The sequence below is a fragment of the Nipponia nippon genome, unplaced genomic scaffold (assembly GCF_047370975.1).
Source record: "Nipponia nippon isolate SJK-2023a ecotype South Korea unplaced genomic scaffold, ASM4737097v1 scaffold_10, whole genome shotgun sequence".
Classification (NCBI taxonomy): domain Eukaryota; kingdom Metazoa; phylum Chordata; class Aves; order Pelecaniformes; family Threskiornithidae; genus Nipponia; species Nipponia nippon.
Genome location: NW_028262291.1, coordinates 5,138,414 through 5,164,508, shown reverse-complemented (window position 1 = coordinate 5,164,508; position 26,095 = coordinate 5,138,414). Strand labels below are relative to the sequence as shown.

At 40.8% G+C, this 26,095-nt stretch overlaps 1 protein-coding gene across 2 annotated transcripts in view; it reads right to left on the bottom strand.

Moving 5' to 3' along the window:
* Positions 1-412: 412 nt before the first annotated feature.
* SLC6A5 (solute carrier family 6 member 5) overlaps positions 413-26,095 on the bottom strand; it is a 31,493-nt gene continuing 5,810 nt past the window's right edge. For both annotated transcript variants that reach the window (XM_009461398.1, XM_087746717.1), the window contains 9 exons: positions 25,070-25,204; positions 22,670-22,773; positions 19,516-19,640; positions 14,148-14,260; positions 13,729-13,860; positions 12,572-12,671; positions 6,737-6,837; positions 2,854-3,021; positions 413-568 (listed from right to left, as the gene is read on the bottom strand). In XM_009461398.1, coding sequence (XP_009459673.1) covers positions 413-568; positions 2,854-3,021; positions 6,737-6,837; positions 12,572-12,671; positions 13,729-13,860; positions 14,148-14,260; positions 19,516-19,640; positions 22,670-22,773; positions 25,070-25,204 — 1,134 coding nt within the window. The remainder of the gene's footprint in view (positions 569-2,853; positions 3,022-6,736; positions 6,838-12,571; positions 12,672-13,728; positions 13,861-14,147; positions 14,261-19,515; positions 19,641-22,669; positions 22,774-25,069; positions 25,205-26,095) is intronic.

Below are 26,095 nucleotides of genomic sequence, written 5' to 3'. Positions count from 1 at the left end.
GGTTGAACTTCCCTTTGATTACACTGGTAACAAAATCCTAGTGCCGTCATATCTACCTGTTACAAGGATGCTTGTATGAAACAGGTCAAACTTTGCATATAATTTCCTTAAAAGATTTTTCCGTTGCATTTTGTTTATTCCTACATAACCTGACAAAACCTGGTATGTCACCCGTTGCGCAGCACGCTTCTACTATTTCACCGGGTACAGAACGTGTCATGGGCATCACCTACACCTGGAAGTGGTCTAGCTACGTCTTCCCTATGGCATGCAACAGTAAGTCCTACTTTCCTAAGCAACCACTTTCAGGCACTGCAAAAAAGAAAAGAAGAAACAGTGGGGAAACAAAATGGAAAAAAAAAAAAAAGACCAGAAAAGGCTGACAATGTAATTGCCACCCATGTAATAATTATTAGCATTGGGTCCCCAGTTCTATATCCTTCACTGGCAGTTTAAGTCCCAGGGAAGAGGTTCCCAGTGGATCAATCATATTCATGTAACGTTCACCGCGGTGCTTGGCCAGAAACGGACCCCAGTCCGGCTGTGGAGAGCACACCAACTTCAGTCGCTGCAATGTGGGGGAGAGAAAAGAGAGTCTCGTTTGAAGTTACGGAGCAGAATTACAATGCAGAAGAAATGAGGATAGGCTCATTTGAGATTATTGATGATGGTCCTGCAATGCTCCACTGCTCAGTGTTTGTTTTGCACAAAGTTTGCAAGATTAATAGACGATAAAGTGCCCAGATTTTAATTATACATTCTCCACCGCACCGTGTAAGGGGAGCTCAGCAGACCGCTGCTACAGTTTGCGAGGCTCGCTTACTGAAGGACATGTGCACAATTTCGTAGCCCAATGGTCTAAGCAGTGGGTAACTGCATTAAAATAATTGGATTTCCATTTAGCATATTTCCCAAAAGTATACAAATGACCAAAAAGAAATACATTGCCATGAATGAAAAAAGATTTAATTTTGAGATGACAAAATGTTTCATTTCTATCTGCAGGAAAAAAAAAAAAGAGGAGAACATTAACCTGGCAAACAACAAAAATCTTCTAATCTTTCTGCTGATTTTTTTATTGAATATATAATTTGATTGGCGCATTTACAGATAAAAAGGAAAGAAAACATATTTCTGATGACTTAAGAGGGAACAATTATGTGTTTATTACCTAATAAAGTGAATCAGACCTTTATATCAGTTATTTTAATCTCTGCTTAATTACCAGCTTGCAACTCTTACCTCCCAAATCAACCATAATAATTTTATGCAGCAGACTCGGTATTCAGGAAATACCAGGGTATGGCTGAAATAACTTCAGCAAAAGCCCCTTCAAAACAGATCCAACTTTTTGGTCCTTCTTTGGGTGCACTACTAGAGGGACAGTAAGGAGAGCACCCTATTTTTGCAGCAATATATATGCCAGCACTACCCATATAAGTTAGAAGATTTGAAGCAGAACAATTTGTCTCAATGAAAGACACTTATGAGACGATGACCAAATAAGTCTACTTTCAAATTAGCTCATTTCCAGTAGGAGCAGTTGTCTCCTGACCTATGCACTCCAGCGTGCGCTACACAAGGGCTGAATGGCCCTTTAGACAAGTGGCCTCATTGCCTAGTGCCAACCGTGTACTTGGATGCTCTCCCTAGGGTGTCCCACCACTTAACATTAAACTCCGTTGCTCCATGTGAAGCAGAAAAGCATGGTCTTTTCCCTTAGGCATGTGGACTGTGACATATTGAGAGACCAAAAGATGATTCTATTTTAGTACGTTTTCTCTCTTTTTCGTTTTCGAGGCATATAACAGCCCCGGTGGGTTTTGCAGGAGAAGTGAAAAGGGGAGGCGAGCATCAGTTCCTTATCCCAAGGAAGGAGCAGCACAAGCAGTGTGCAGTGGGGAGAGGACAGAACTGAGAAAGCCTCAAAGGCCAAGAATAAGGCTGTTGAACTTCTTCAGATGAGAAGGTGAAGGCAATGAAGGGGTGAAATGCTGACATGAGAAAGACATTGCTGTACTGTACCCTGCAAGGAACTGAGGGGCCAGTGGGATGGGAACGGCCAGGGAGCAGCAGTGGTGGCAGCTGAGGTGACAGGCAGGGCCAGGGCACAGAGACAGGGAGCAGAAGGGGACTGCCACCTTTCTGCAGTGGTGGGGGGAAGCGGCAGGAATCCAATTTGCAAAATAAACAAAAGCAGCATAAAAATAAAGTGCCACCTGGAATTCTCTTAAGCCCAGGTGCCAAAGAGGATCAGCTTAGTCAAGAAAAATAAAGAGATGAAGAAGGGGGAAAAAAGATTGTCAGCTAAGTATTACAATGAGTAGTTTGAGCTGTAGAGCATGAGGTCTTTTCATACATCTTATTCCTGAACTTCCAGTGGCAGAACCTCCTGGAGCACATCCCGGATGACTCAAATACCCGACCACCTCGCGCTCTGCAAACAGGCGGCTCCCGATTGACGTCTCCTAGCACGGACTGCTGGCCTCACGGCGACGCGATGCACGCCAGCAGCTGATGCTTCCTACGGCTACACGCCGCTTTTGCAAAAAGGCCAAAGCAGCTAGGGGAACAACTTTCTCTCAGTAACACCATACCGGGGCTTTTGAAATTCGTAACTCCTTCTAGTTCTCATAAAAGCAATCACTTAACAATTTAGGAACATTTTTTTGAGGAACAGGGAATAGAAGGTCTGCATTTTAAATCAACTGAGCATCTCTTTGCAACACAATAACTAGCTTACCAGAAAGTAATCTTAGCACTCTTAGACATTCAATATCACAAAAATCAATGTAAAATAAAACGGTCTCCTGTGACCATATTTTTAAGGAGCAAAAAAGACAGAAGGATTACCTCAATAAATTTGCCTGGGGCTAGATGCATTTTTATCACAAACATAACTGGGATCCAGATAACTGAGCAGGCCAGCATCAGCCATCCGAGCACCATGGACCAGCCTGGATAGTGGTAAGCTCCGTAAGTCATTGGCTCCCATTGGTAAAAACTGAAGCAAAGAATAAACTGGAAACAAGGAAGGAAAACAAATATGTTTGAATAAGCAAAACAAGCCTGCTATGCAACAAATGGTATCCACACGCAGAGCTGGTATGTATGGAATACAGATAAAAGCACACACATCTAAGGCAGGGCACACCCACAAGCTGCAATAAACAGGTCAGAGTCTGAATCTAATGAATTTCATGGAGATCTTGCAAAATCCCACAAAAATCACTGTATTTATGCCAGAAGAATTGAAATTAGAAACTTGCCCTTAGAGTAACATGCTTTATTACACGGTCTATTGGCAGTTTTACCTAATGTGATTATGCTAAGTTACTCCATTTCACTTAGTGTATGAATAGCAATACATCTGCTTACATCTGTGCATAATTCAGTAACTTTTGGGAAATGCCTGTCCTCACAATAAGCCCACACAGAAGATTTATAGCAGTATAACTAGGTGAAGGCATATATAAAAATGATCAGTTTTATTTCCAGAGATGTGGAGTAATTGAAAGTCTAATATTAGACTATCCAAATGTATCAAATATTAGCTTTACACAGGCAATAATAGAAAAGAATGTATCGCTTGGTTTTGCTTTGTCTGTTTCCATTGCATAAAAATTGAATTACAACTGATCAGCGTCAATTTATTTCCCACCCTAAGTTCGCTAAATATTACATTTGGAAGGAACAACGACAGAACGTGCAACTTTGAACTGACCTCGTTTGCTTTCCAAATTTGCTTTCCTTAAGAGACAACATAATTTCCTATTCCCTGGTTGTGATTACTGGCAGTAGCTAAGACTGCAAGTCTCATCAGTAAAGGAACTCAGCAATTTGCAGAAAAGCCTTACAATTCCCTTCAGAAGTGTAACAAAGCATCTAACGCAGCATCTTGGAAACAGCCATTGGAAGAAAAAATGGGATTAAAAAAACCACATGCACATGCCTTCGTTTTTAACAAGGCCTTCAACAGAAAAAATACATTGCCATTTACATTATCCTAATACTATAGATTAAACTGGGCTACGTCTTCAAACTTTTAAAAATGGATTTACAAACTATACCTATATATTGTTACAATCAAACAACAGTTGTCACTGGATAGGTAAGATAGATCTACCTGTTTTTCATGCACATCAATAATATACCTCAGTGAAGACAACTGGGAAAGAAAATCTATGCGGGAAGGTAGAATACCTTCATTATGCCCGTTGGAGAAATTGTTCTCATTGTAGAAAATGTCTTTTCCTCGCAACTCAGGAATTTGTTGAGCTCACCAAAACTCACTAGTCCCTTCGCACATGCATTCCTCTCTGCAAAAACTAAACCTTTTTCAGTTTTTAGAAAAAAAAAAAAAAACCTCGTTCCTGAATTAACAATACCGAACAGAAGTTACTAACTTTATCCAGAGCCTTTTTTTTCCTCCCAGAAATGAAAAGATTTACCAACATTTATGCTGCACTAAAGAACAGCACAAATAGGAACTTCCCAGCATGTAAGCTGAAATATAGTTTCTCTGGAAGATGTGACTGCAAAGGACTATAGGGTCACCGTTTTGCTTCTTTACCCCACCCAGCTGACACCATACTTACTGCTTCAACATGTGCGTCTTATCAGAAATTCTAGTAACTTTTCTTGTCTTGTACCTAAAAATCTATGAATACTTGCAAGAACTATTTAGCACTGCTGTGAAACGATGAGTTTTTAAAACCCTACGCAAATCCCGATAATCTGCGGTCCAGGCCTGAGTAATTTCACACCAAAGTATGTTCTCTCAAACGTCAAATACTGGTGAAAGAAGGCTCGATTGTTTTATACTGACTTACCAGGCTGAAGGCTTTTGAAATGGCTAAAAGAATTATTTCATTCTTGTGCCAAAACGTGATACGCAATTAAAGGTTGTATCTATACTTAGTTTAAAACGTAAAGGAAACATTGTGTTAGAGAGTTAGATAGTAAATGTAGGTATAGTTATTATACGCTGACTCTTAGACTTGAAAAAACACACGTAGCAATGGTAAAATTGAGAAGGTGGCATCTGTTAGAATAAATGGGGATCTGAATTTGAAGTCAAGAATCATTCCGAGATTTGGGGTGGAAATAAAAGAAAAAAGAACAACAAAAATAAACAAAACGCAACCTCCTTTTAAATTTAAAACCCTTTTTCCCTTTCTGAGCTGAAGCCCCGGCGGTGAGCGCCGCCCCCACCCCGGGCGGTGCCGCGCGCCGCCAGCCCCGGTCGCACAGCGCCACCTGCCGGCGCCGGCGGGGCAGCGCCCGGGCTTCGGATGCCGGGGGCCAGCACTCGGCCGCTGCCTCCCTGCCTGCAGCGCTGGGAAACTACAGCTCCGGGAAACTACAGCTCCTCTTCTCTTTCTCCTTTTTTTCCCCCCTTTTTTCCCTTTTTTCCCCCACTATTTTTTTTTTTTGAGAAACCGAAGGCATTCCTATTTGAGGGCATTCCTATTTGGGCTTGGGGAGGAGTGGCTGGAGAGCTGCCTAGCGGAAAAGGACCTGGGGGTGTGGGTTGACAGCCGCCTGAACATGAGCCACCAGTGTGCTCAGGTGGCCAAGAAGGCCAACGGCATCCTGGCTTATATCAAGAATAGTGCAGCCAGCAGGACTAGGGAAGCGATCGTCCCCCTGTACTCTGCACTAGTGAGGCCGCACCTCGAGTACTGTGTTCAGTTTTGGGCCCCTCACTACAAGAAGGACATGGAGGTGCTGGAGCCTGTCCAGAGAAGGGCAACGAAGCTGGTGAAGGGTCTAGAGCACAAGTCTTATGAGGAGCAGCTGAGGGAGCTGGGGTTGTTTAGCCTGGAGAAGAGGAGGCTGAGGGGAGACCTTATTGCTCTCTACAACTACCTGAAAGGAGGCTGTAGCAAGGTGGGGGTCAGTCTCTTCTCCCTAGTAACAAGCAAAACGACGAGAGGAAACGGCCTCAAGCTGCGCCAGGGGAGGTTTAGGTTAGGTATTAGGAAAAACTTGTTCACTGAAAGGGTGGTCAGGCACTGGCACAGGCTGCCCAGGGAAGTGGTTGAGTCCCCATCCCTGGAGGTATTTAAAAGACGGGTAGACGTGGTGCTTGAGGACATGGTTTAGTGGTGGACTTGGCACTGCTGGGTTAATGGTTGGACTCAATGATTTTAAGGGTCTTTTCCTACCTTAACGATGCTATGATTCTATCATTCTGTTTGTTATCGAGAACATAACTGGTTTGACCTTTGCAAAAATGTCTCCATCTTTGCAGCTAAAACTTTGTCACTCAAATTTCCACGTCAGCCTTTCCAAAGCATGTCTCTTAGATTAGTTTATGGCTCAATAAAATGGTTTTTCCCTAGCTCAACCTGAGAACAGACAGGAGGCGCGTGTAATTTCCTCTCCCTCTCTATGTGCGTATATACATACATACCTGTTACCCACACGCACACATATACAATAATCAAAAATGCTGCTACGCAATGGTATGCCACACCAGCATTTTGCACAGGCAGGGAAAGGCTACCACAGCAGCATGTGGAGACTCACCATCCCTCTCTACCAAAAATACCATTATTTATGCTGTTTTGTCTACTACACACACATGCAAGAATGTATGTGCATACACGTGTCTGTGTATCCAGGTATCTGCATCCAAGACCTAATTACTACCGTTCAGAAACATCACGAATGCTGAAGAAACAACAACAAACCTCTTCGGAGAAGACATTAAAAAAAAAATTTTGCTTACTGTTAAAATAGTTGGGGTCACAAATGCCCAACAGACTCTCCAGAATTTACTTGGCTGGAATCCAATCATCATTTCTATATCTTCACAAAATCTTTGCAATCCTGTAAATAGCAAACGTCAACGCAATTAGGTGTGAAAGAAACCAGCTGCGATTTGCAACATAGTTGTTGTCACCTCCCTTGTGTCTAATTACAAAAATAAACTCTGACTTGTTGGTTGAAAACTTCAATGGAGGATCTAACCACACAGTAAAACATGAAACTGTTATCCTGGGAACCATTCTAATAAAATATTTACTTCCTAAGGAATAAAACAGAACTGAGCTTTTACATAGAGATTAAGTGTTCAGTATGTTTCGGGTTAAAGCATTAGTAGTATGTACTGGTTAGCTGCAATTACTGCTTGTTATATTTCACTGTGAAGATGAACCGTATTAATATCTGTATACCTCCTTCTGCAGAGATGATATCTGAGCTTCTCTATACCTACTGCATGACTGGGGCACAACTGTATCACTTATCATTGAAACTGATAACATCCTGTTATTTTTCAACTGATATGTAAATAATACTTAGAATTACTAAAGAGCATCTGTAAATATTTTAAATTATATTCAGTGTTGTTTGAACAAACAGATCGACTGACACATTAATTCTTCAGATTATTGTATTGATTGCATCTATAAAGTTACTTGAGTTAATAACACACATGAGATTGGAAAATGGTGTTTCAGCCATCTCTGCAGATATCTCCCTGGCCATGCCGTGCGAGTGGGAAAGGTGTGCTGGCCCAGCAGCTGCTACTGCTCGCCTGAGCTGCTGTTTAGGCACATGGCCCCTACTCAGTACAGCTATTAGTCATTTATCCAAATGTAATAAAAACAAAATTGAAATTTGTTCCAGCTTTTCTGATGATGATAAGAAGAGGGAGGTCTGGGGTCCAAGGCTGAGCTCATCTGTCACGCAAGCATTTCAAATTTGGGCCAATTTTGTCTAATAAAACTGACAGGTGATCATCTCTGTCATTTAAATTTTGCAAAGCATTATTCTACAGCATTTAGTCTAACTTTTATAAGTGGGGACAGGGATGGAGCTTAAGTAGTGGAGAGAAATCGTTGAGTAAGGGAAGAAATACTTGGAAGGAAAGTAATAAACGGCTTTATGTTCTTATTGCCCATATAGCCAGCCACTGCAGCTGCTGAATACAAGTAGGAATAATCCCCAGGCTTGATCCACCTAATTTTGAAGCCTTTCTGTTGATATCAAGGAGAAATAAATCTATCCACCTGACTGTTCCAAGAATAAAGAAGGCAAAAAATAGCACTGGTTCATTTTTCAGTGTCTTCTGATGCAGCTCTAAGAAAGCAGCAGGGCTGGATGGTGCTGGGGCAGCCCTCAAGGCCCAGCTCAGAGGGGGAGCACAGAGTAAGCCCGTTCAGGCAGATAGCATGTCAGAGAAAAGCTAAAAAACTGTGTTATGATAAGAAATAGAAAAGAAATATCCAGAAATTAAACAAAAGATGGTATTGCAAGAACTGTATTTAGGGGAGGGGAAAAGTACAACCTGCAGCAGATGTAAGCTTAGAAAACTAACCCAAGGTGACCCAAATCTCACGTTTTTTTCTGTAACTATAATTTATTTTTCTCTTTTCCACTGACTACTTTCTTCCTCAGAAAGCCTCTTCTCTTCTCTATAAAATACATGTAATTTTTACGACCCATGGAATCACCATACTTCAGCACCCGTCTGACTCACTGTGTGCTTCTCCATCTTGTAATAGAGCTTTGTGTGCCTGGACCGACCGTAGCCCCCAGGGTCGCTGCGTTATGGACCCGAAAGGAGATCTGAGCTGCAACTGAATGATTCCGTGTTTTATTTACCTGCTTATTACAGTTCAGCCCACCATCTGCAGTGAGCTACTTGGGAGATGCTCACACAACGGTCATCCCTGCAGCACGCTGTGGTGGGAACAAAACTAGTTTTAAACTAGTTGCAGCAGCACAATTTATGGGCTGAAGGGTTTTTCCACAAAGTTTAAATCTCGTCCAAGTGTCTCTACTTCAGCCACACTTGCAGCTGCAAAGGAGTTATGCCTAACTGGGTAGTTACCAGGGGCTTCTGCCTCCAAAATTCATGCAAGCGTCATGCAAATATGCACCGATTTGTTTGAAATTCCAATTAAAAAATGTAATTCCTTCTTGGAATTGTCGGTAGACATTCGCAGCTTCAGGCACTTTTAAATATTAGCAGTTCAGGCGTCAAATGCATGTAAACAGATACAGTGACTACACAGTACCCATCCTTTTCCTGGTGAAAGACTGAAAGTAGGTTCATCAAATTCCACAGACAAATTCAAAGGATGCTTTAGTTAACAGAAAGCCTATTAAATCGCAGTATATCTGGTCTCCCTCTCAGATCAGTCAGGCCTGCTGAATAACTTTCGAAAATAAACAATACATGATATTCCATATCTCGGTTTCCACTCTCTAAAGTAGGATGATGTATTCATAAGTGCTGCAGATATGAAATCCATTTAAAAAGAGAATGCAAACCGAGACAGACAGCTACTTCAATACTCTGCTACAGGTAAAATGTTCAAAATTACTAGCACTTTCTACCAATAGACTGCAGCAGTTACCACTCACTCTGACGACGAACCTTCCCCAAAACAGACTGTCAAAAAACAGATCTAGAAGGAGCACGAGTACAGTTAAGGTCATACATTTTCAGTTTCCAACAGTTTCTCCCTCAAGCACAAGGATCTTTGTATTTAGTTTCACGTTACAAAACACAACAGTGGGAATTATGCCGATGATTAAATTAATACCCGCAGCTCTAAGCTCTTCTTTACTAATCATGCATCATAATCTAAACAACTGGAGAATAAACATCTATACCAGCACATGAAATAAAAAACAGCATTTGACTGGATTATGTAGCACTGACTCTACTGAAAAATAAATGATTGCAAGGAAATAACCAAGTCTGCCTCTTTTTACTTTACAAATCTCCACAAGCTCAGCAAGCAGAACATGTAACAAGACCTAAAGACAGATTTATTTAATCATAAAAGCACCTGCCACTATTGTGCCAACCTGCTTGCTATGAAGAGTACAAGTATAAAAAGGTGTCAGTTGAGTGTAAAATAGCAATTGTCAGAGCTTGAAAATATATTATGCTAATTTTAAGCACTGCTTGAAGGAATATAACAAGAGCAGCAGCTTCACGTGTATTTACAACATGCAAATCACAAATACACAAGCTGTATTCCTATGAACAGTCCTTAGAAAAATAGCTTTAATGCAGAAGAAGTAACTACAATACATTAGTCAAGCGGATAATGATTGTAAAGTAAATCTTTCTTTTTTTGTGCTAAAAAACTGGAAGCTCTTTAGCCTAGCAAAAGGTTAAGTCCCAGGAATGATCTTTGAAATAGTTTCTATCAAAGGTTTTACTGGCATCTGTTGATTAACAATCAGTTGGTAGAGAAAGCACAGAAAGAATGATTTGTAATCGGCAGATCTTTTCCAAGCCTGATTACATTAAAGTAATAGGTAACTAAAAAAAAAAACGTTCTCCTCTGTTCGAGTCCTTCCGTTGCAGTGCTCTAACTATTTCTGTATTATTTTATGTTTTTTATAAAAGTGTTTTAAGGGATACTGCATTTGGTAGGCAAAGCAGGCACTAGCCAGAGCTATTTTGCTTGCAAGCCTAATAAAATGTTCTTCCACAGAGGCAGGTTTGTAGTGCTTCTGCCACACAGCGTTCAGAGGAGGAACAGAGCCAGTATTTGCACGCTATTTACCTTCATCCTTATTTAAAAACATACAGAACAAAAAATTCTACAGATTTAAATAGTTTGGAGGTTATTTAAAAATATTCTAAGCAAGGAATTTTTATCTTGCACACTGATGGCAATGGCTTTAAAGGGTGCAATCTTTTTGGCACAGACCAGGTGATGTTGTAGATACCGCTGGCCAGGAAGAGTGACAGCATCTAGTGCTTTAGCACAGTGCTGTTCAGGCATGCTTTCAGCAAGAAGATGAAAAGGAAGAAGGGAAAAACACCCCAACAAACCCTTACACTCTTCTTGAGCATTCCCGCTCACCATCTCTTACGGAATTGTGCTGATTTTAGGAAAGCCGGGAAATTGGTCAGGACGATAACCAGACGCTAATGTCTCAGATGACACGCACCCAGTGGTGTTTCCACAGGAACATGTAAGTGCTAAACCTGGTGGTAACTGGAGGGGAGGAATGGGCAAACCTTGCATGTTTTCATGGAAACTGAAGCACAGAGCAATGGCACAACTTGCCAGCATTGATTTTTCAAACCAGGAGTTCTGCTAAATAATCCCCAAAATCTGTCTCTCCACTTCAGGAGATGTCTCAAAGCATTACGTTCAGGTCCTTTGAGAAGACTGGTTGAATATAAAGCTGATTGATAGCATTACCAATATAATTTTACTCACAGAGATTACTCTTCTAAACTAATGCTAATTAAAATACTTACATTCAGGGACATAAAAAAACAACAAGCATTTTGATCAACCAAAACATGATCGGCCTAAATCAATTTTTCTCTCGGTGTTTTAACTTTTTCCATTATATTCTGTAACATTTCCTCACTAGGTCATATGTGACTCAGCTTACAAACCACTCAAGCCTGCTCACTGGATTGGATGTCCGTGGAGACAAAATACACTTCTGTATTTCCGTGAAATTAGAGAAAACAAGGAAGGGCTAATTCCCTGTCCCATCTATAACATTCATTTCTCAAGCAAGAGCAACAAATTCTGCATGTTTTGGGTTACGTACTACTTTTTAATGCATTTATATTACAGAGTGGGCCCCACAATCTAGGTAGATCTAAGTATCCAGTGCACAGGACTAGAGCCCTAGATCATGCTGATAATATGCACCTTCAACAGAACATCTCGGGATTGTTCATGTCTGGCTGATAGAAAATATAGAATTCATTCCTGCCCATAGCAACAGGGGAATCAGCTTTATCTTTGTTGTCTTTAACGCTGAGATTCAGATCTTCCTTTGCTTTCGAAGACAAGTCTTAAGTGGCACCACCACACTCCAGACATAGATTAATTATCTGTTATGCAGGGAGATCTTCACGTTTCCTACTACAACCATCTGAGATGACACATCTCCAAGAATCAATCTCCTGAAAGCACTGAACAAGTCTGGGAGCAAATCAGCAGCTGGTATCAACTGACGTAGCTACAGTAGCGTCAAGGTAATTGCACTGCTTCATACTAGCTGAGGATCTTCCTCCTAATTTAATGTACATCAGCACGAATCAATATAACTGGTGTTGCCACTGTGCATAATTAATCACTCTGAGTAGCTGCATAGTCTTGATTCTGTATTACAGACAGATGGGCTAAAGGGAAGGCTGGATGTGTACATGGAAAATAAATCCTTCAAAAGTTGTGAAATGCAAAGATACCACCTCTGGCTCAGAAAGTCTCTGAGCCTAAAACTGTTGGAGTGTGAAAGAGCCCCTGGAGAAGTGTCACTGAATGCTTGGTCTATTCTTATACTCATCTCTAAGCATTGACTTTAAGCTACTGGTGGAAAAGGGACATTAGATTATATGAAGGTCTTTTGAATTCATGTATTTAAAGGAATCCCATAGTAATGGAGTCCCATTATGCTTTCATTCAAAATAAGGAAATTCTGAGTCTTTTTATGAAAAAAAAAAAAAAATTAAAATAAAGTATTAATCCTTTCCTTAAGAATGTCATGTTACCAACTATTTTACCATATGCTAAAATGTTACTTTGGCATAGGCTGTCCAGTAACAGCAGTTTTTTCTTACCATATATATAGGAAACTCCAACAAGCTCGAAGATGGCAATGATGACAAGAGAATAAGAAGCTGCGTAAGTGTCCACGAGCTGCAACATATACATTCCACCCTAAAGAAAAAAGAAGAAAATAGTCATTACTTGTAGCATGTAGCTGGTGTCGCTCTTCGTATGTGTCACAGCTCTGACCGGCGCTAAGGCAGGCAAAATGGACAGGAGCAGGACCCAGGATTCTCTATCCCAAGTAAGCATCCAAACATTGACTGGACACAGGCTCATGTTGCACTATAGTTTCTTCCTTCTGGCTGAATGAATACCAAATCCAACAAGAAAAAAAGCAGAGGGTACACCTGAGTCTGGTAGCTAACACACCTTGGGAAGACATTGGTTTCAGTCCTTTCAGATTAAGGACTGAAGTGTGACCAGACCTTCCACAGCAGCAGTGTCTCTAACCACTTAATACTACGTCAAAGGCAAAATCACCATTGAAACCAGGAATATGGTAATAGTGAGTCCAGTTCATTTCTTTGGAAAGGATATAATGTCCTATCTTCAGGGCAGAGGTTAAGCAGTATAATTCAAGGGGAGGAAGGACTGAATCCATCCTAGGCTTTGGAACAGCAAATTTGGGCTGCTAGGTGATGAGGTGAGAGGAAAGAAAGAAAAAGGATGAATAGTAAGATAGATTTTGTGCACCTCCTCTTGAAATTGCTGAGAGTGTATAATGCTGGAGGAATTAGTGGACAAAAGACACTGAAGACTATCAACGATAGATGAGAATTTCATTATTAACGGCACAGTTCGTTATACTATCAGTACATATCTAATCTAGGAGGGAAGGCACCCAAAACTAGTGTGCATGTATATATGACATGCAAACTTTTTTTTTTAAAATGAATACCTAACTTACATGACTACTTTGGAGATGTTTGGCTAGGGATAAATTTTAGAAGTCTGATTCTCAGAAAGATTTGAACAGCACAGTCTTTTAAATACATCTCAGTCAGAGCATCCATATAAAAAAAAAAAAAAAAGGCTTTCAGACTCACCCGGTGTCCTTGCACATGCAGCAGAATTCAGCTTAATCTTTTGCAACTTGCACAGGAGGAGTACGGCCACCAGAGGGGGATTGGGGACAGAGAGTGATGCTCAAAGACAATATTATTACCTGAGTGATCATAGGAAATCCCATGATGAAAAAGGAGATGCAGCACCCAAGAGTGAACAGTGCCTTGTGCGTACGTAAGTATTTGGGGAACTCATCTGAAACAGAGGTCACTATAGTCTCGATAGTGGCAAACTGAAAGACAAAATAGAAAGATTAATTTCAGTGCACACAATGTACACAATGTGGCCCAACTGGATATAATGGAATATGAGAGCGCATTTCAGATCCTAGGTGTTAAATGCTCAGATGTCAATGGCAAAGCTTCACCCAAATGATTTCAGCTTGGATGGCCTTACGTCATTCCTCTTTTTGGAAAGCAGTTCACCAACCACATGGAAAACAGCAATCAATCTCATGGTCCTCCAAACAAATAAATAGGAAAAGCAAGAGGAAAAGAATAGGAAACAAAAGCAGTTTACCATAGTGTCCAATCCAAGTGTCAGAAGCATCAAAAAGAATATTATAGCCCAGAACGGAGAGAGGGGAAGCCTAGTTAAGGCTTCTGGGTAAACCACAAAAGCAATTCCAGGACCTAGAAATGAGAAAAATAAAGGCTGTGATACCTTACATCGCGTTAACATCGTTGAATGAATAGTAAAGGTGGACATGTGAAGAGTCATATTTCAAAGTATAATACAATATTATTTCACTTGATAAAGGGAAAAAAGATCCTATTCAGTCTCTCTTATTTACAGAAAGATTTAACCATTGCAGAATTTAGCCTCACATGATTAATTTCTATTTTGGCTGTAAGTTTCAAAACGCTCATACACTCCTACTTTCCAAGCTGCAGAATACATATTTAACCAGTATACTAATATAATGATCCAAATACGAAAAATAAACAAAACTCATGTACTGCAGCTATGTTCCGTTCCTGCTCTGTGATCAAAGCCCTACCACTGTTCCTGCCAGTTAGCACCCCAGCCTTAAATCAACATAGCTATCATCCAGACCTCAGTCCTGCAAGAATGAACGGAAAAGAAAACACTCTTCTTTCTTTAACTCATCAGCACACAGTCCAATGAGAGGGAGAGAACATAACAGATGCACAGAGCTGATACAAGACACAAGGTAATGACTACCATGAATTTTTAAAAATCCACAAGAAATTCTGAAACAATGCACAGCAGAAAAAATAAGGAGATGGAGATCTTTTAAACCCTTAACCAGGAATTTTCCTTTCTCTGTTGGTTTGATATCTTGGGCTATAATTTTATTGACTGTAAAGAAAAAATATTTTTACAAGTATGCTTGGATTTGCCTGGGAGAAAAGGCTGCGGAAATGTGGTGGCAGCGTTACAGCAGATGGCACTTCTTCTCTATTTATCCCAGCTAAAGGAGTGCCCACTTCAGATGCTCTGAAGGATGCTTCCTGTCCGGCGAGATGGAAATGGGAGCCAAGTTGTACTGATGCCATGACCCATGCCACGAGAAGGGGCTCCAAACTCACTCTGTCCTGGCCATTTATAATCTAGGTTATTGCATCCCATTTCTTATGGCTCCCCACGCTGTTTCTGTTCGAGAGAGAACTGTTTCTTTCTCATGTACTGAGAAAAACACAGTTTTAGCAGCATGTGAAATAATCTCCCCAGGCAGCTTGTGAAATGTTTGGGGTTTCTTCTGAACAAAAGACAAATATGAAAGTTAACAACACGGTAAAAAAATACCACTGTACATGGTTCAGTAAGTGTTGCTGCTTTTAAAACATGCTGCGGAAAAACGGCTTTTTGGAATAGGAAGGTGCATGGAGAACTACTATGTATTCATGAACACATGCTTTTGTCTCTTGATTAAAGATTTCTTCTTGATTATTAGAGATAAGGGCTCTGTTTGCACTAGCTTCCTGCATGTAGAGGTTTAACTGAGTCGCGGAATAATGAGTTCCCATTAATCACAATTTTAGGAAAAGTTTAATTATAGATTATGAAAGTGCACATCTCGCCATCTCAGCCCCTCATAACTCTCCAAGGTATCACTTACCAGGGAGCATCCAGGCACAGGTAAACGGTCACGGGGAGGCTGGCTCCCATCCTCTCCAGCTCCAGAGATTTAGGGGCATATGAACTTTTCGTAAAGGGCTACTAAAACCAGGAAAACTCCAAGGGTTTTATATGTGTTGAAAAAAAAAAGTCAAATGACCTTGAACTTTCATTTTAAATTACTAAAATTTTTCAACTGCAGTATGTTCTTAATCAAACTGAGAGAGTAGAATGAAAATAGATTGTTCTGTCTTTTCCTTCATGAAAAGTGTTTTATTTGTTCATCATGTACATGAGTTTTTCCTGAAAGGAAGATTCTAAATGAAAAAAAAATACTATGTATTTCAGATTAATATTTTAGGAGGAAAAAAAGAAAAAAATCCCTTTCCATTAACAATTTCATTCAGGTTTTTAAAAACCTGAAGGAACATCATCATTTTTGCTATTTTCTCCTTCACTGCAAAAAGAAATAAATCTTTAGAATTAAAAAGGTAGGCAGGGACAAAGGCTGGCTCTTTTCCCCATTTACTGAGTCTGCTTTTTAGTTCTGTTAATTCAATGTGCTAACTCAGTCTGCAATTATCCCTAATCTTCACTCTCTTCCTACTGTACAGTCATCTTCTCATATGGGACTAAATGTTGTTTCCCCCTATCATGGAGAGCAGTGAAGTCTCACCCTCGTGAAATATTTTTAAATGGCCTAAATGGGCTCTTACAAATGCACTGACAGCCCTACAATAAGATTGTCTCGTGACAGCTTTTTTCACATCCCCTTGAACAGCTGCTGAAACAGCTGGGAACAGAGAGCTCCAGCCTGTGAGTACTTGCTCACTCAAAGACCACCAACAAGCACTCAACAGAAAAGGGTTTTCCATCCCCTGTGCTAAATATTATGGCATCTCCAGGGAGATGAGCCAGCTGAACCAAGTGTTTCCTCCACCATCCCTAACAGCTATGTCTCTCCATCCCCGCCCCCATCCATCCCTTTGTAGCTTCCACTGGAGCTTCACTCAAGCACAGCTTCTTTGACTCGTAGCTCCTTACAAATAATTTCAGTGAGTACAGTGTGGTTCAGATTTTGGGGTTGGTTTCATTTGTTTGTTTGTTTGTTTCAGGATGGAGGTAAAGTCTAAAATAAAAAGATTAATGGAAACATTACTCCTAAAACACCTGGCCTCAAATGGAGTTTTTCAAACATAATGGTCTAATCCAGCCAGAAAATTGGGATGAGAACGAAATTTTTGTGTTCCTACTTAGCTGACTGGCAGACCAAAAAGAGACAAGGCACTCAAGTCTGAATTAACATTACTTTAGCTTGCAAGTGCAATATCCCCCACTACTTGACATGGACTAAAACATGGGCCTGTTGGAGCGGGTCCAGAGGACGGCCACAAAAATGATCAGAGGGCTGGAACACCTCTCCTATGAGGACTCGCTGAGAGAGTTGGGGTTTTTCAGTCTGGAGAAGAGAAGGCTCCAGGGGAGACCTTATTGTGGCCTTTCAGTACTTGAAGGGGGCTTATAAGAAAGATGGGGACAGACTTCTTAGCAGGGCCTGTTGCGATAGGACAAGGGGTGATGGTTTTAAACTAAAAGAGGGCAGATTCAGGCTAGATATAAGGAAAAAATTTTTTACAGTGAGAGTGGTAAGACACTGGCACAGGTTGCCCAGAAAGATGGAAGATGCCCCATCCCTGGAAACATTCAAGGTCAGGTTGGATGGGGCTCTGAGCAACCTGATCTAGTTGAAGATGTCCCTGCTCATTGCAGGGGGGTTGGACTAGATGACCTCTAAAGGTCCTTTCCAACCCAAACCATTCTATGATTCTCCTTGCTATCAAGAAACAGTTTGCTGGCCGAGCATTCTATGAAATTCTCCTCTCAGACCCTCTGGCTGAATCCACAGCCCGGTCAGCAGCCCATCCCACCACGGGTCAACTGGTGCAAACCCCAGACTAACTAACTCCCTGTGACAGAATTGCACCTCACAAGCTTCTCCTCACCTCAACATCTGAGCTGCCACGTACCAACCAAAGGAGATGCAGAAATTGAATGTGACCCAGCACCTTTATTTGCATCTCACTGAGGTCAGAAGTACTGCAAATTCTGTGGCATTATCCATGTTTCAGTTTACAGAGAAGGAATAAGCAAAAGGAAACTAAGAGACTTTTCTTCTTCTTAACCAGCAGCAAGATCTTGTTCCCTCCTCTGTTGCTCTCCTTTTACCTGTAGTACCTTGTTTCTAATGAACAATTAGAAACGTTAGAGTTCCGAGAAAAGGTATTTTTCAAGAAAAAATAAAGAATGTTTCATCTGCTTCACCAGCTCTTGTTCCTACAACTACAGGATTTGTGTGTCCCCAGCTCAGGTTGTCTGTTTTCCATTTAGCTCCCGCAACATTGTTAAATGCAGATTAACCTTCATACCTAATTTGTCCAGAATGACCTATGAATATTACTGTACAGAAACTATGGAAAGTTGTCTTCATTTCTATCCCCTATTGTCAACTCACTGCTACAATTTCTGAATCACGATGCTCAGTCAGGTACCTTAGGCTACACGTAGCACCTTGTGGCATTGAATTTATTCACACAACAAACCTGTCAGAAAAACGTTTAGTGTCTTCACATTAATGCAAACAGTGAGACATGTTGCGTATAGAAACCATGAGTGTGCGACATTCATTTTTTTAACTCTGCTGTCCTTCTCCCATTCAGAGCCTCCTCTTGCTCTGTGCTATCGTGGCTTGAGGGCGGATAATATTGGGAACCATCCCCATGGCTCACAGAGAAGCTATTAATTGCTTTCCTTCAGTGCTTGGAAATGACTGTATCTGTGCTGAAAGCTAATACAATACACTTAGCACCCACATGTGCTCACAGAAACAGCCATGGTGGGGAAATCGTAAATAGGTATACAAGTTATTACAAAGTTATTAAAAATTTGTCTTTTTAACACAGTTCCAAATGATCTTAAAGATCTGGGGATTGGGTAGCTTAGAGGCAAAGTGCTGCACATTTCACAGGAAACATAGGACTAGACTAAGGTAACAATTATCCCTCTAGAATCCCATCAGATTTTTACAGCCCTTTAAACTTCTCAGATTCCTACCCCAAAAGCTCCTCCCTTCCTGTCTCCCACTATGTCATACCAAATCATTCATGGCAGCACCAATTCTTCCGTCAGTCACACTATTCTCACTCACATTCAGCTCTACCAATTAAGACCGTTCAGATCCCCATTTGTAACCATCTCACTTCACTAACCAAGATCTTCTAATCAGTTCTTCAGAAATCTTTCACTTCCCCATGGAGGCAGCTCCTTGCTCCCCACCATTCAGAAGCTCAATCCACCTCTCACACCATGTTTCTCCCATCCCGCCACATCACAAAGCCCACTGTCCCCTCATCCAAGATTCCCACCACCAGGGACACCTTTTACCTTGAAGAGGATTTGAGAAACAGCAGCAGACACAAATGAGAAGACCAGTCACCACTTAGAGTATGTGAAGGAGAAATCTCACCTTAACCCCCCCATCAGTCATTTACGTAAAGATTTGAAATGAGTCTCAGCTTATTTCCTTCTCTTGCCAAACAAGTGATAAAGAGGTTTCAAGTAATATCTTGACCTCCCAGTGTACTTCCCCGTGTACCTTCTCCCATACAGAAATACCTACAAGTGGTTTACTAATCCACTCTAGTTTGAAGCCATTATTCCTACCTCCAATGTCAATGTCATCATTAATAATAGAGCTGAAGGTGCCACCAGGTGCCTGTCTAAGTAACGAAAGGGCAGTGTACCCTACCTTGGTCTGCCACAGCTTCAATATTCACTTTGAGCTCATTTGCCATGAAGCCAATAACTGAGAAGATGACAAAGCCTGCAAATATGCTTGTGGCACTGTTGGTACATGTGACTATCAATGTGTCCCTGAAAAGAAAACACAAGAAGCCATGTCACCTTGTTGTAATACATGCAGGGGAGAAGGGTTTTGTACACAGTTAAGGAGTCTCTCTCATGATAGTACACGTCCTGTGGGAACGCTGAAGAACGTGCACTTTTATACTTCTCAGGTACATTTGATGCTGATCAGAGATGACAGAAGTCCTCACAACACCACCAGGAATGAGCTGTGCCAGCTTCCATCTCCCACATGCTATATAGAAAGCCACAGGCCAAGCAGGAGGATGAGCATTTCTGCTCTTGGCCTCTCTGAAGAAGGTAGCAACAATGACATGATTTGTAACGCAGTGCTTTGCCTGATGTGGATAGCTGCTCGCTATATCACATAAGGACTAACCACCAGGTAAGATGATTTTTGTCCTGTATATTTCTTGCATTTATACACAAAATTTCAGGGTTAAGCTTTCTGTACCTTGCAGCACTCACTTAAATGCCTGCCCATCTGTAGAGGATTCCCTGGTACAATTTTCCGGTGGTGGTGGTGGCGGTAAGGGAATCTGAAGAAATCCTTGCCTGAATGTCATACTATACTGGGTAAGTACATGGGCCTCGACAGAAAACCAGCCCTCATGATCCCCAGCCATAATTACTACATTCTTGACAGGATTTTTTTTTTTTCCTCACACTGTGTGTCTACAGAAGACAACATAGGAACAAACAAGTCACTCACTTTAAATGTTTTGGTGTTTTGGGTTTTTTTTAAGTTGGCTAGAATTTCTTATTCCTACTGCTATTTGTTTGTCAGGAGCAGAATGAAATACAACCTGAAAAGCTGTCAAGAACCTCACTGAGGTGGCAAACTTCTGGAATCTCTAACAGAGCATCTGTTAACAGGAATAATTAGATTAATTCTTCAGGTCTACAGAAAAAAAAAAATTACAATATTCTGTTTGGAATCATCATGTGTTAATCTTCTTCCAAAACCCAGACAACTTTAAGTAAAATATTTTAGGTATGCATTATGAAGTGAATTTATGTAAATTTACTGCAATTATAGATTATTTACTGACATTTAAAATGAATACGTAACTGAAAACTACAATTCTATCTGCAGTATTAGAATGTAATGAATATAAAAATTGAAAGGGAAAACTTCATGCTTCCTTTCAGTATTCAAAATGTGTTGTAAAATTAAAAAGATAAGAAGTAACTAAGCCTTTCTAATTATTTCTGCTTCAGTCTCCCATAGACCTCTCTAACATAGGTAAGGCTTGTGTTTAGTATTAGACCTGTAAGATTTTCATACTTCATTACCATGTATTTCATTCAAAATTTTCATTAACATTTTACAAACTCCACAAAACATTGCTAAATGAATGCAGAAAGGTAGCATGACACTTCTCCCATTTTCTTCCCTGATATTCTAAGTGTATTCATTCATCAACCAAAAAATTAAGGCCCAGGACAAGCATTTTCAAAAACAGGACCCAAAGGATTGCTGCGTGGGAGTTACTGAGTATTATTAATCCATATTTTAGGATAATTATATTAAATTACTTTTGAACACTACTAGGAAATGGTTTTGAAATTCATTTTTTAAAATCCTGATCCACATTTCTTTTTAAAGGTCAGTATTTTGTACATGGTATTTAGAAGTTACAGGATATGGGAGTTCAAATCCCAAGGAGGGTGTGCTTTAACGTCTTGATTCAGGAAAGACTTTAAGCGCGCCCTTGGGACCGTCCCTGTGCAGGCTGCTGGCTGTCCTGAATCAGCACCGCTGTCGTTGCACGAATCAGTAAAGGTTTGCTTCAGTAGAAACAAGATTGGCTTTAAAGACAATAAAATAGCAGTGAAGCATTCTACTAATGCCACTTGCTTTTCTTTTTTCCATCTGCAGACATTTATCGGGCAGGTTTTTTGATGAAAAGCTATACTATGCCACGAGAACGATGACTTTTTTCCTTGTAAAAATAACTTTCAGTGATTTCAAATAAAAGTGATTTTATATTTCACACCTGAAATAACTTTGTACATATAAAGCAGCAATAAGAGTAATTGGAAAAAATAACATTTCGGAGAGACAGGAATCACATGTATAGAAATCAGGTGTTAAACTCATGCCCGTCTCGCAATGGCAAACTTCATCCCGTTCCACACAGGGGCTGTTCTTCAGCAGAGGCTGCCAGCGGGCCCGGTTCCCTACCATGGCTCACAGCTGCCTTTCAGCCTAAACCTGCTGGTTCTGAAAATGAAGGGCCCACAGGGACTACACTAAGGCTAAGGCTCGTCTTGGGACTAGGAGATTGGGACCTGGGGAGAAGATACAATACACAAAAGCGAAAAAGATTAAAGAAACAAACCAAACAAAAAAATAAAACAGAGAAAAGACAAAAAGAAACACAGAGAAAAGGGGGGGGGAGAAAAGGGGGGGGAGAGAAAAGGGGGGGAGAGAAAAGGGGGGGGAGAGAAAAGGGGGGGGAGAGAAAAGGGGGGGAGAGAAAAGGGGGGGAGAGAAAAGGGGGGAGAGAAAAGGGGGGGGGAGAGAAAAGGGGGGGGGGAGAGAAAAGGGGGGAGAGAAAAGGGGGGGGGAGAGAAAAGGGGGGAGAGAAAAGGGGGGAGAGAAAAGGGGGGGAGAGAAAAGGGGGGGGGGGAGAGAAAAGGGGGGGAGAGAAAAGGGGGGGGGGAGAGAAAAGGGGGGGAGAGAAAAGGGGGGGAGAGAAAAGGGGGGGAGAGAAAAGGGGGGGGGAGAGAAAAGGGGGGGGAGAGAAAAGGGGGGGGAGAGAAAAGGGGGGGGAGAGAAAAGGGGGGGAGAGAAAAGGGGGAGAGAAAAGGGGGGAGAGAAAAGGGGGGGAGAGAAAAGGGGGGGGAGAGAAAAGGGGGGGGAGAGAAAAGGGGGGGGAGAGAAAAGGGGGGGGGAGAGAAAAGGGGGGGGAGAGAGAAAAGGGGGGGGGGAGAGAAAAGGGGGGGTCTTTCAAACCAGATTTCTGCAAGTTGGAAGACAACTGGTTTTGGAGACCTGTTTAATAAGACCAATGGGTTTCAGTCTCACATACCTGTAGCAATTATTATGGAATTTGTTGTAAGAAGAGAGAGTAATTAAACCTCCCCATGCTGCAGATAAGGAGAAGAAAATCTGAGTGGCAGCATCCTTCCAAACCTAAGTGAGATAGACAGGAGAGGAAATAGCATCGGCTTCAGGAAAGAGTATTGGAAAGATCAATAACACTGTTAAATGTTACCGTTAGGGGATTAACACGTAAGTAGTTTAAACAAACTTTAGAGCAATGGATGTCAATAAAACATTTAAAAGCAAAATCCTGCCCATTTGATGAGGAGTACTGTTCTTGTTGAGCCCATATAAAATAACAATATAACTTTGCCATATATGTAAGGCACAAATATTCAAACTATATTGCTTGATACGTGTCCATTCAAATATGTTCAGCAAAGAAAATACAAATCAAGAGGAAAAATCTGCATCAGGTGCTGATGGTTTATCTGCCAGTGGTCCTCAATAATACTTTATCTTCATGATAAAAGTAAGAACCTCAGTGCTGCTTGATGCTACTTAGGAATGAGATTACATTAAAATGAGGATAAATTTCTGTCATTAGATGTACATCAAACAGCATCGCGTACGTTAGGGCTATTTAGACACCAGGACCCAGTTTCCTCCCATCAGAAGAAAAGACATGGTCAAACAAGTCTCTCTTAAAACAACCAAACAAAACAACCAAACAGCATTTTTTCTTCTGTAACAAAGTTCTTCGAAGCCTTAAATGCATTTAGATAAAACTGCCTGGAATTTCAATGGAGTTGGCCTAACACTGTTAAATGTTACCATTAGGAGATTAACACGTAAGTAGTTTAAATTAACTTTAGAGCACTTGCGAAATATTCAAAGCATTGGTATTTCTATTGGCAAGCTTTCCTACAAAGTCTGATTTTCCACCCAAGTCCACAGTGCAGAAATGGAGATACATGTACATGCACAGATATACAGGTGGACCTATACACACTCTAACCAGTTTGAAGATATTATTTAAACACTACTTTCAAAGTTACCAGCCAACAAGCAGTCAATCCTTCATCTAGCTGAGAGCAATATACAGCTCTTAATTAATGTTAAAACTGCAAATAAAGTTAAAAACAGAAGCTCGCCTGAATATTATCAAACACTTACCCAGGGTTATACAGATACTTTGTGTATTCAGACAGCCCCATTTTGCAAAAGGCAGCAGTTCTCACCTCCTTTGTTGCACAATGTGGGATCCAAAAATGCTCATATTTAATGCCAAATTAATTTCTGTATTGTTTGCAAAGGATTTAATACTCCCATCACCGAAGGATCAAAATACCCATTATTGCAGAGATATTAAGGAAATTAAGATCTGCACAATTCATCCAGGAAATTGTTTTCAGCTTTAATTATCAATCAGTGTGATATCACACCACTATTGATAGAGGAAAACATTTCTTAGGGAAAAAACCAAACCAAACCAAAACAAACAGTAAATTTCCTGAGGTGTTGCTAAAAATCCCTCTTAAATTTCTAAAGAAAAAAGTCTGAATTGTAACTCTCAGCTCAGGCTTCAGTTCAGTCTCCAGACTCCTGCCTCAAGACACTTAAGATGGACACGCGGGTGCTCACGTGCCCTGTCAGACAAATATATGATCTGCGGGTGGATTTATGTCCATACAGCCACAAATCCACGTGTATTTTTGGAACGTGTTTTACTGGCTTCGTTGGCAACAAATGGCTTCTTAGAAATCTGTTGAAATCATGAGTGAGGCAGCAAAGCTGAAGCTGCATCTCATACAGTCAATGCTGAAAGAGCAAAGCCAGGTACCAAGTCCCTTAATTCTGTCCTCTCCTATGCAGCAAGTAGCCTTGTTTCTTACAATGCAGGTAAGACAATGGCCACGGCTGTTCTGTGTCAGCATATATGCTATCGGGGTGTCAGATCAGGTTGTATAGCTTGATTTTGCCTAATCTAATGTCTCAGATGCATAATTCAAAACTATCTTGTTTGCTCAATGAGTAAAATGCACCTATTCTGAGCATTTCTCAAGAAATGCAGATAGGTTTATTATGTTACCTATTAAAAGCTTCATGTGCTTGTTCAAGTCAAGGCAGCATCCATCAGATATCAATGTGTGAAAATCTATACTTCCTTTTTAATTCCCTATGTTCCAAATGCACCTACTCCGAGAGATTCAGGTGAAGCATTAAATGTGACGTAAATACCGTATCTATAATAACACACGTAAAAAACTGTTACGTGCACACAACTGACAAACATCCATTGCAACAACACTCCAGGTAAGATGAAGAACAAGTTTCCACAGATGACAATACTGCCTCTGCACATAGAAAATGCTTGCGACAGACATTAAGAAATCTCTATGAGTTATTCACCCTAGCAGAGTTATAAGTGCAATAATAAGCCCACCATAGCATCAATTAGCTTCTCCCACTTTGGTGTGATGAAGTACCAGATCCCAGCTCCAGCACCAGGTAGGGTTACTCCTCTTATAAGAAGGATGATGAGAACTACATAGGGGAACGTAGCTGTAAAGTACACCACCTGGACAGACCGGAAAAAAAAATTATTATTAAAAGGGCTTATTTGGGTGTATAAGAAGAGCAGGGGGAAATACAAGTGCCAGACTGTTGCCTGAAGAAAGCAATTACTCATGCTCAGAGACAACAGGGTTATTTCCCAGGAAATCTGAAATTTTACAGCTCTTCTTGCTGCTGGAAACAGGAATAATATCAATAGCAACAGCGCTAAGAGTTGGGGTTCTAGACAGAGAGGGGAAGAAAAAGCAGAAAAAGTCTGGAGCAGAACAACAGGAATTTATAGCTAAATGAAAATACCACTTTTGATCCTCGCTCAGAGTAAACTAACACAACTCAATGGAAACGAAATGAGCAATGGCATTCAATACCACTTAAAGTTCTGGGGTTTTCTGTATATTTCTCTGTATTTAACTAAGCCTAAAGAATTTTTATTACCATTTGTACCTTTTAAAAATTACATATCACCAAGAAAATATTTATGGTCCCAATGCAAAAAAAAAAAAGTAGTCAGTGGAATGATCCAGCTAGACCTAATCGTCATTGTGTCTAAATACGCAATAGAGGTTGTGTGCTTAATGTCTTAATAAGTACAGAGCAGAGCTCTCTCTGTGGTCAAATAAAACAGCTAAATTATAACCAGTTAAGCTGTACACTCTACCCAAAAGCATTTCAAATCCTTTTACACTTTAACCTCTGAATCTTACAGGAACCAGAATCGTCTGAGCTGAAGTGACTTTTGAAACTGCTTTCCCAACTTTCTCCTTGCTGTTTCAAGAGGTGTTTCAAGAAGAGTTGCCCCAATGAATTTTTGTGCTGTGGATATGCTGAACTCATCTATGCATAAATACAGGGTTTATATCCCTGACACCAAGGAGTCACTATTTTTCTGGGCCAT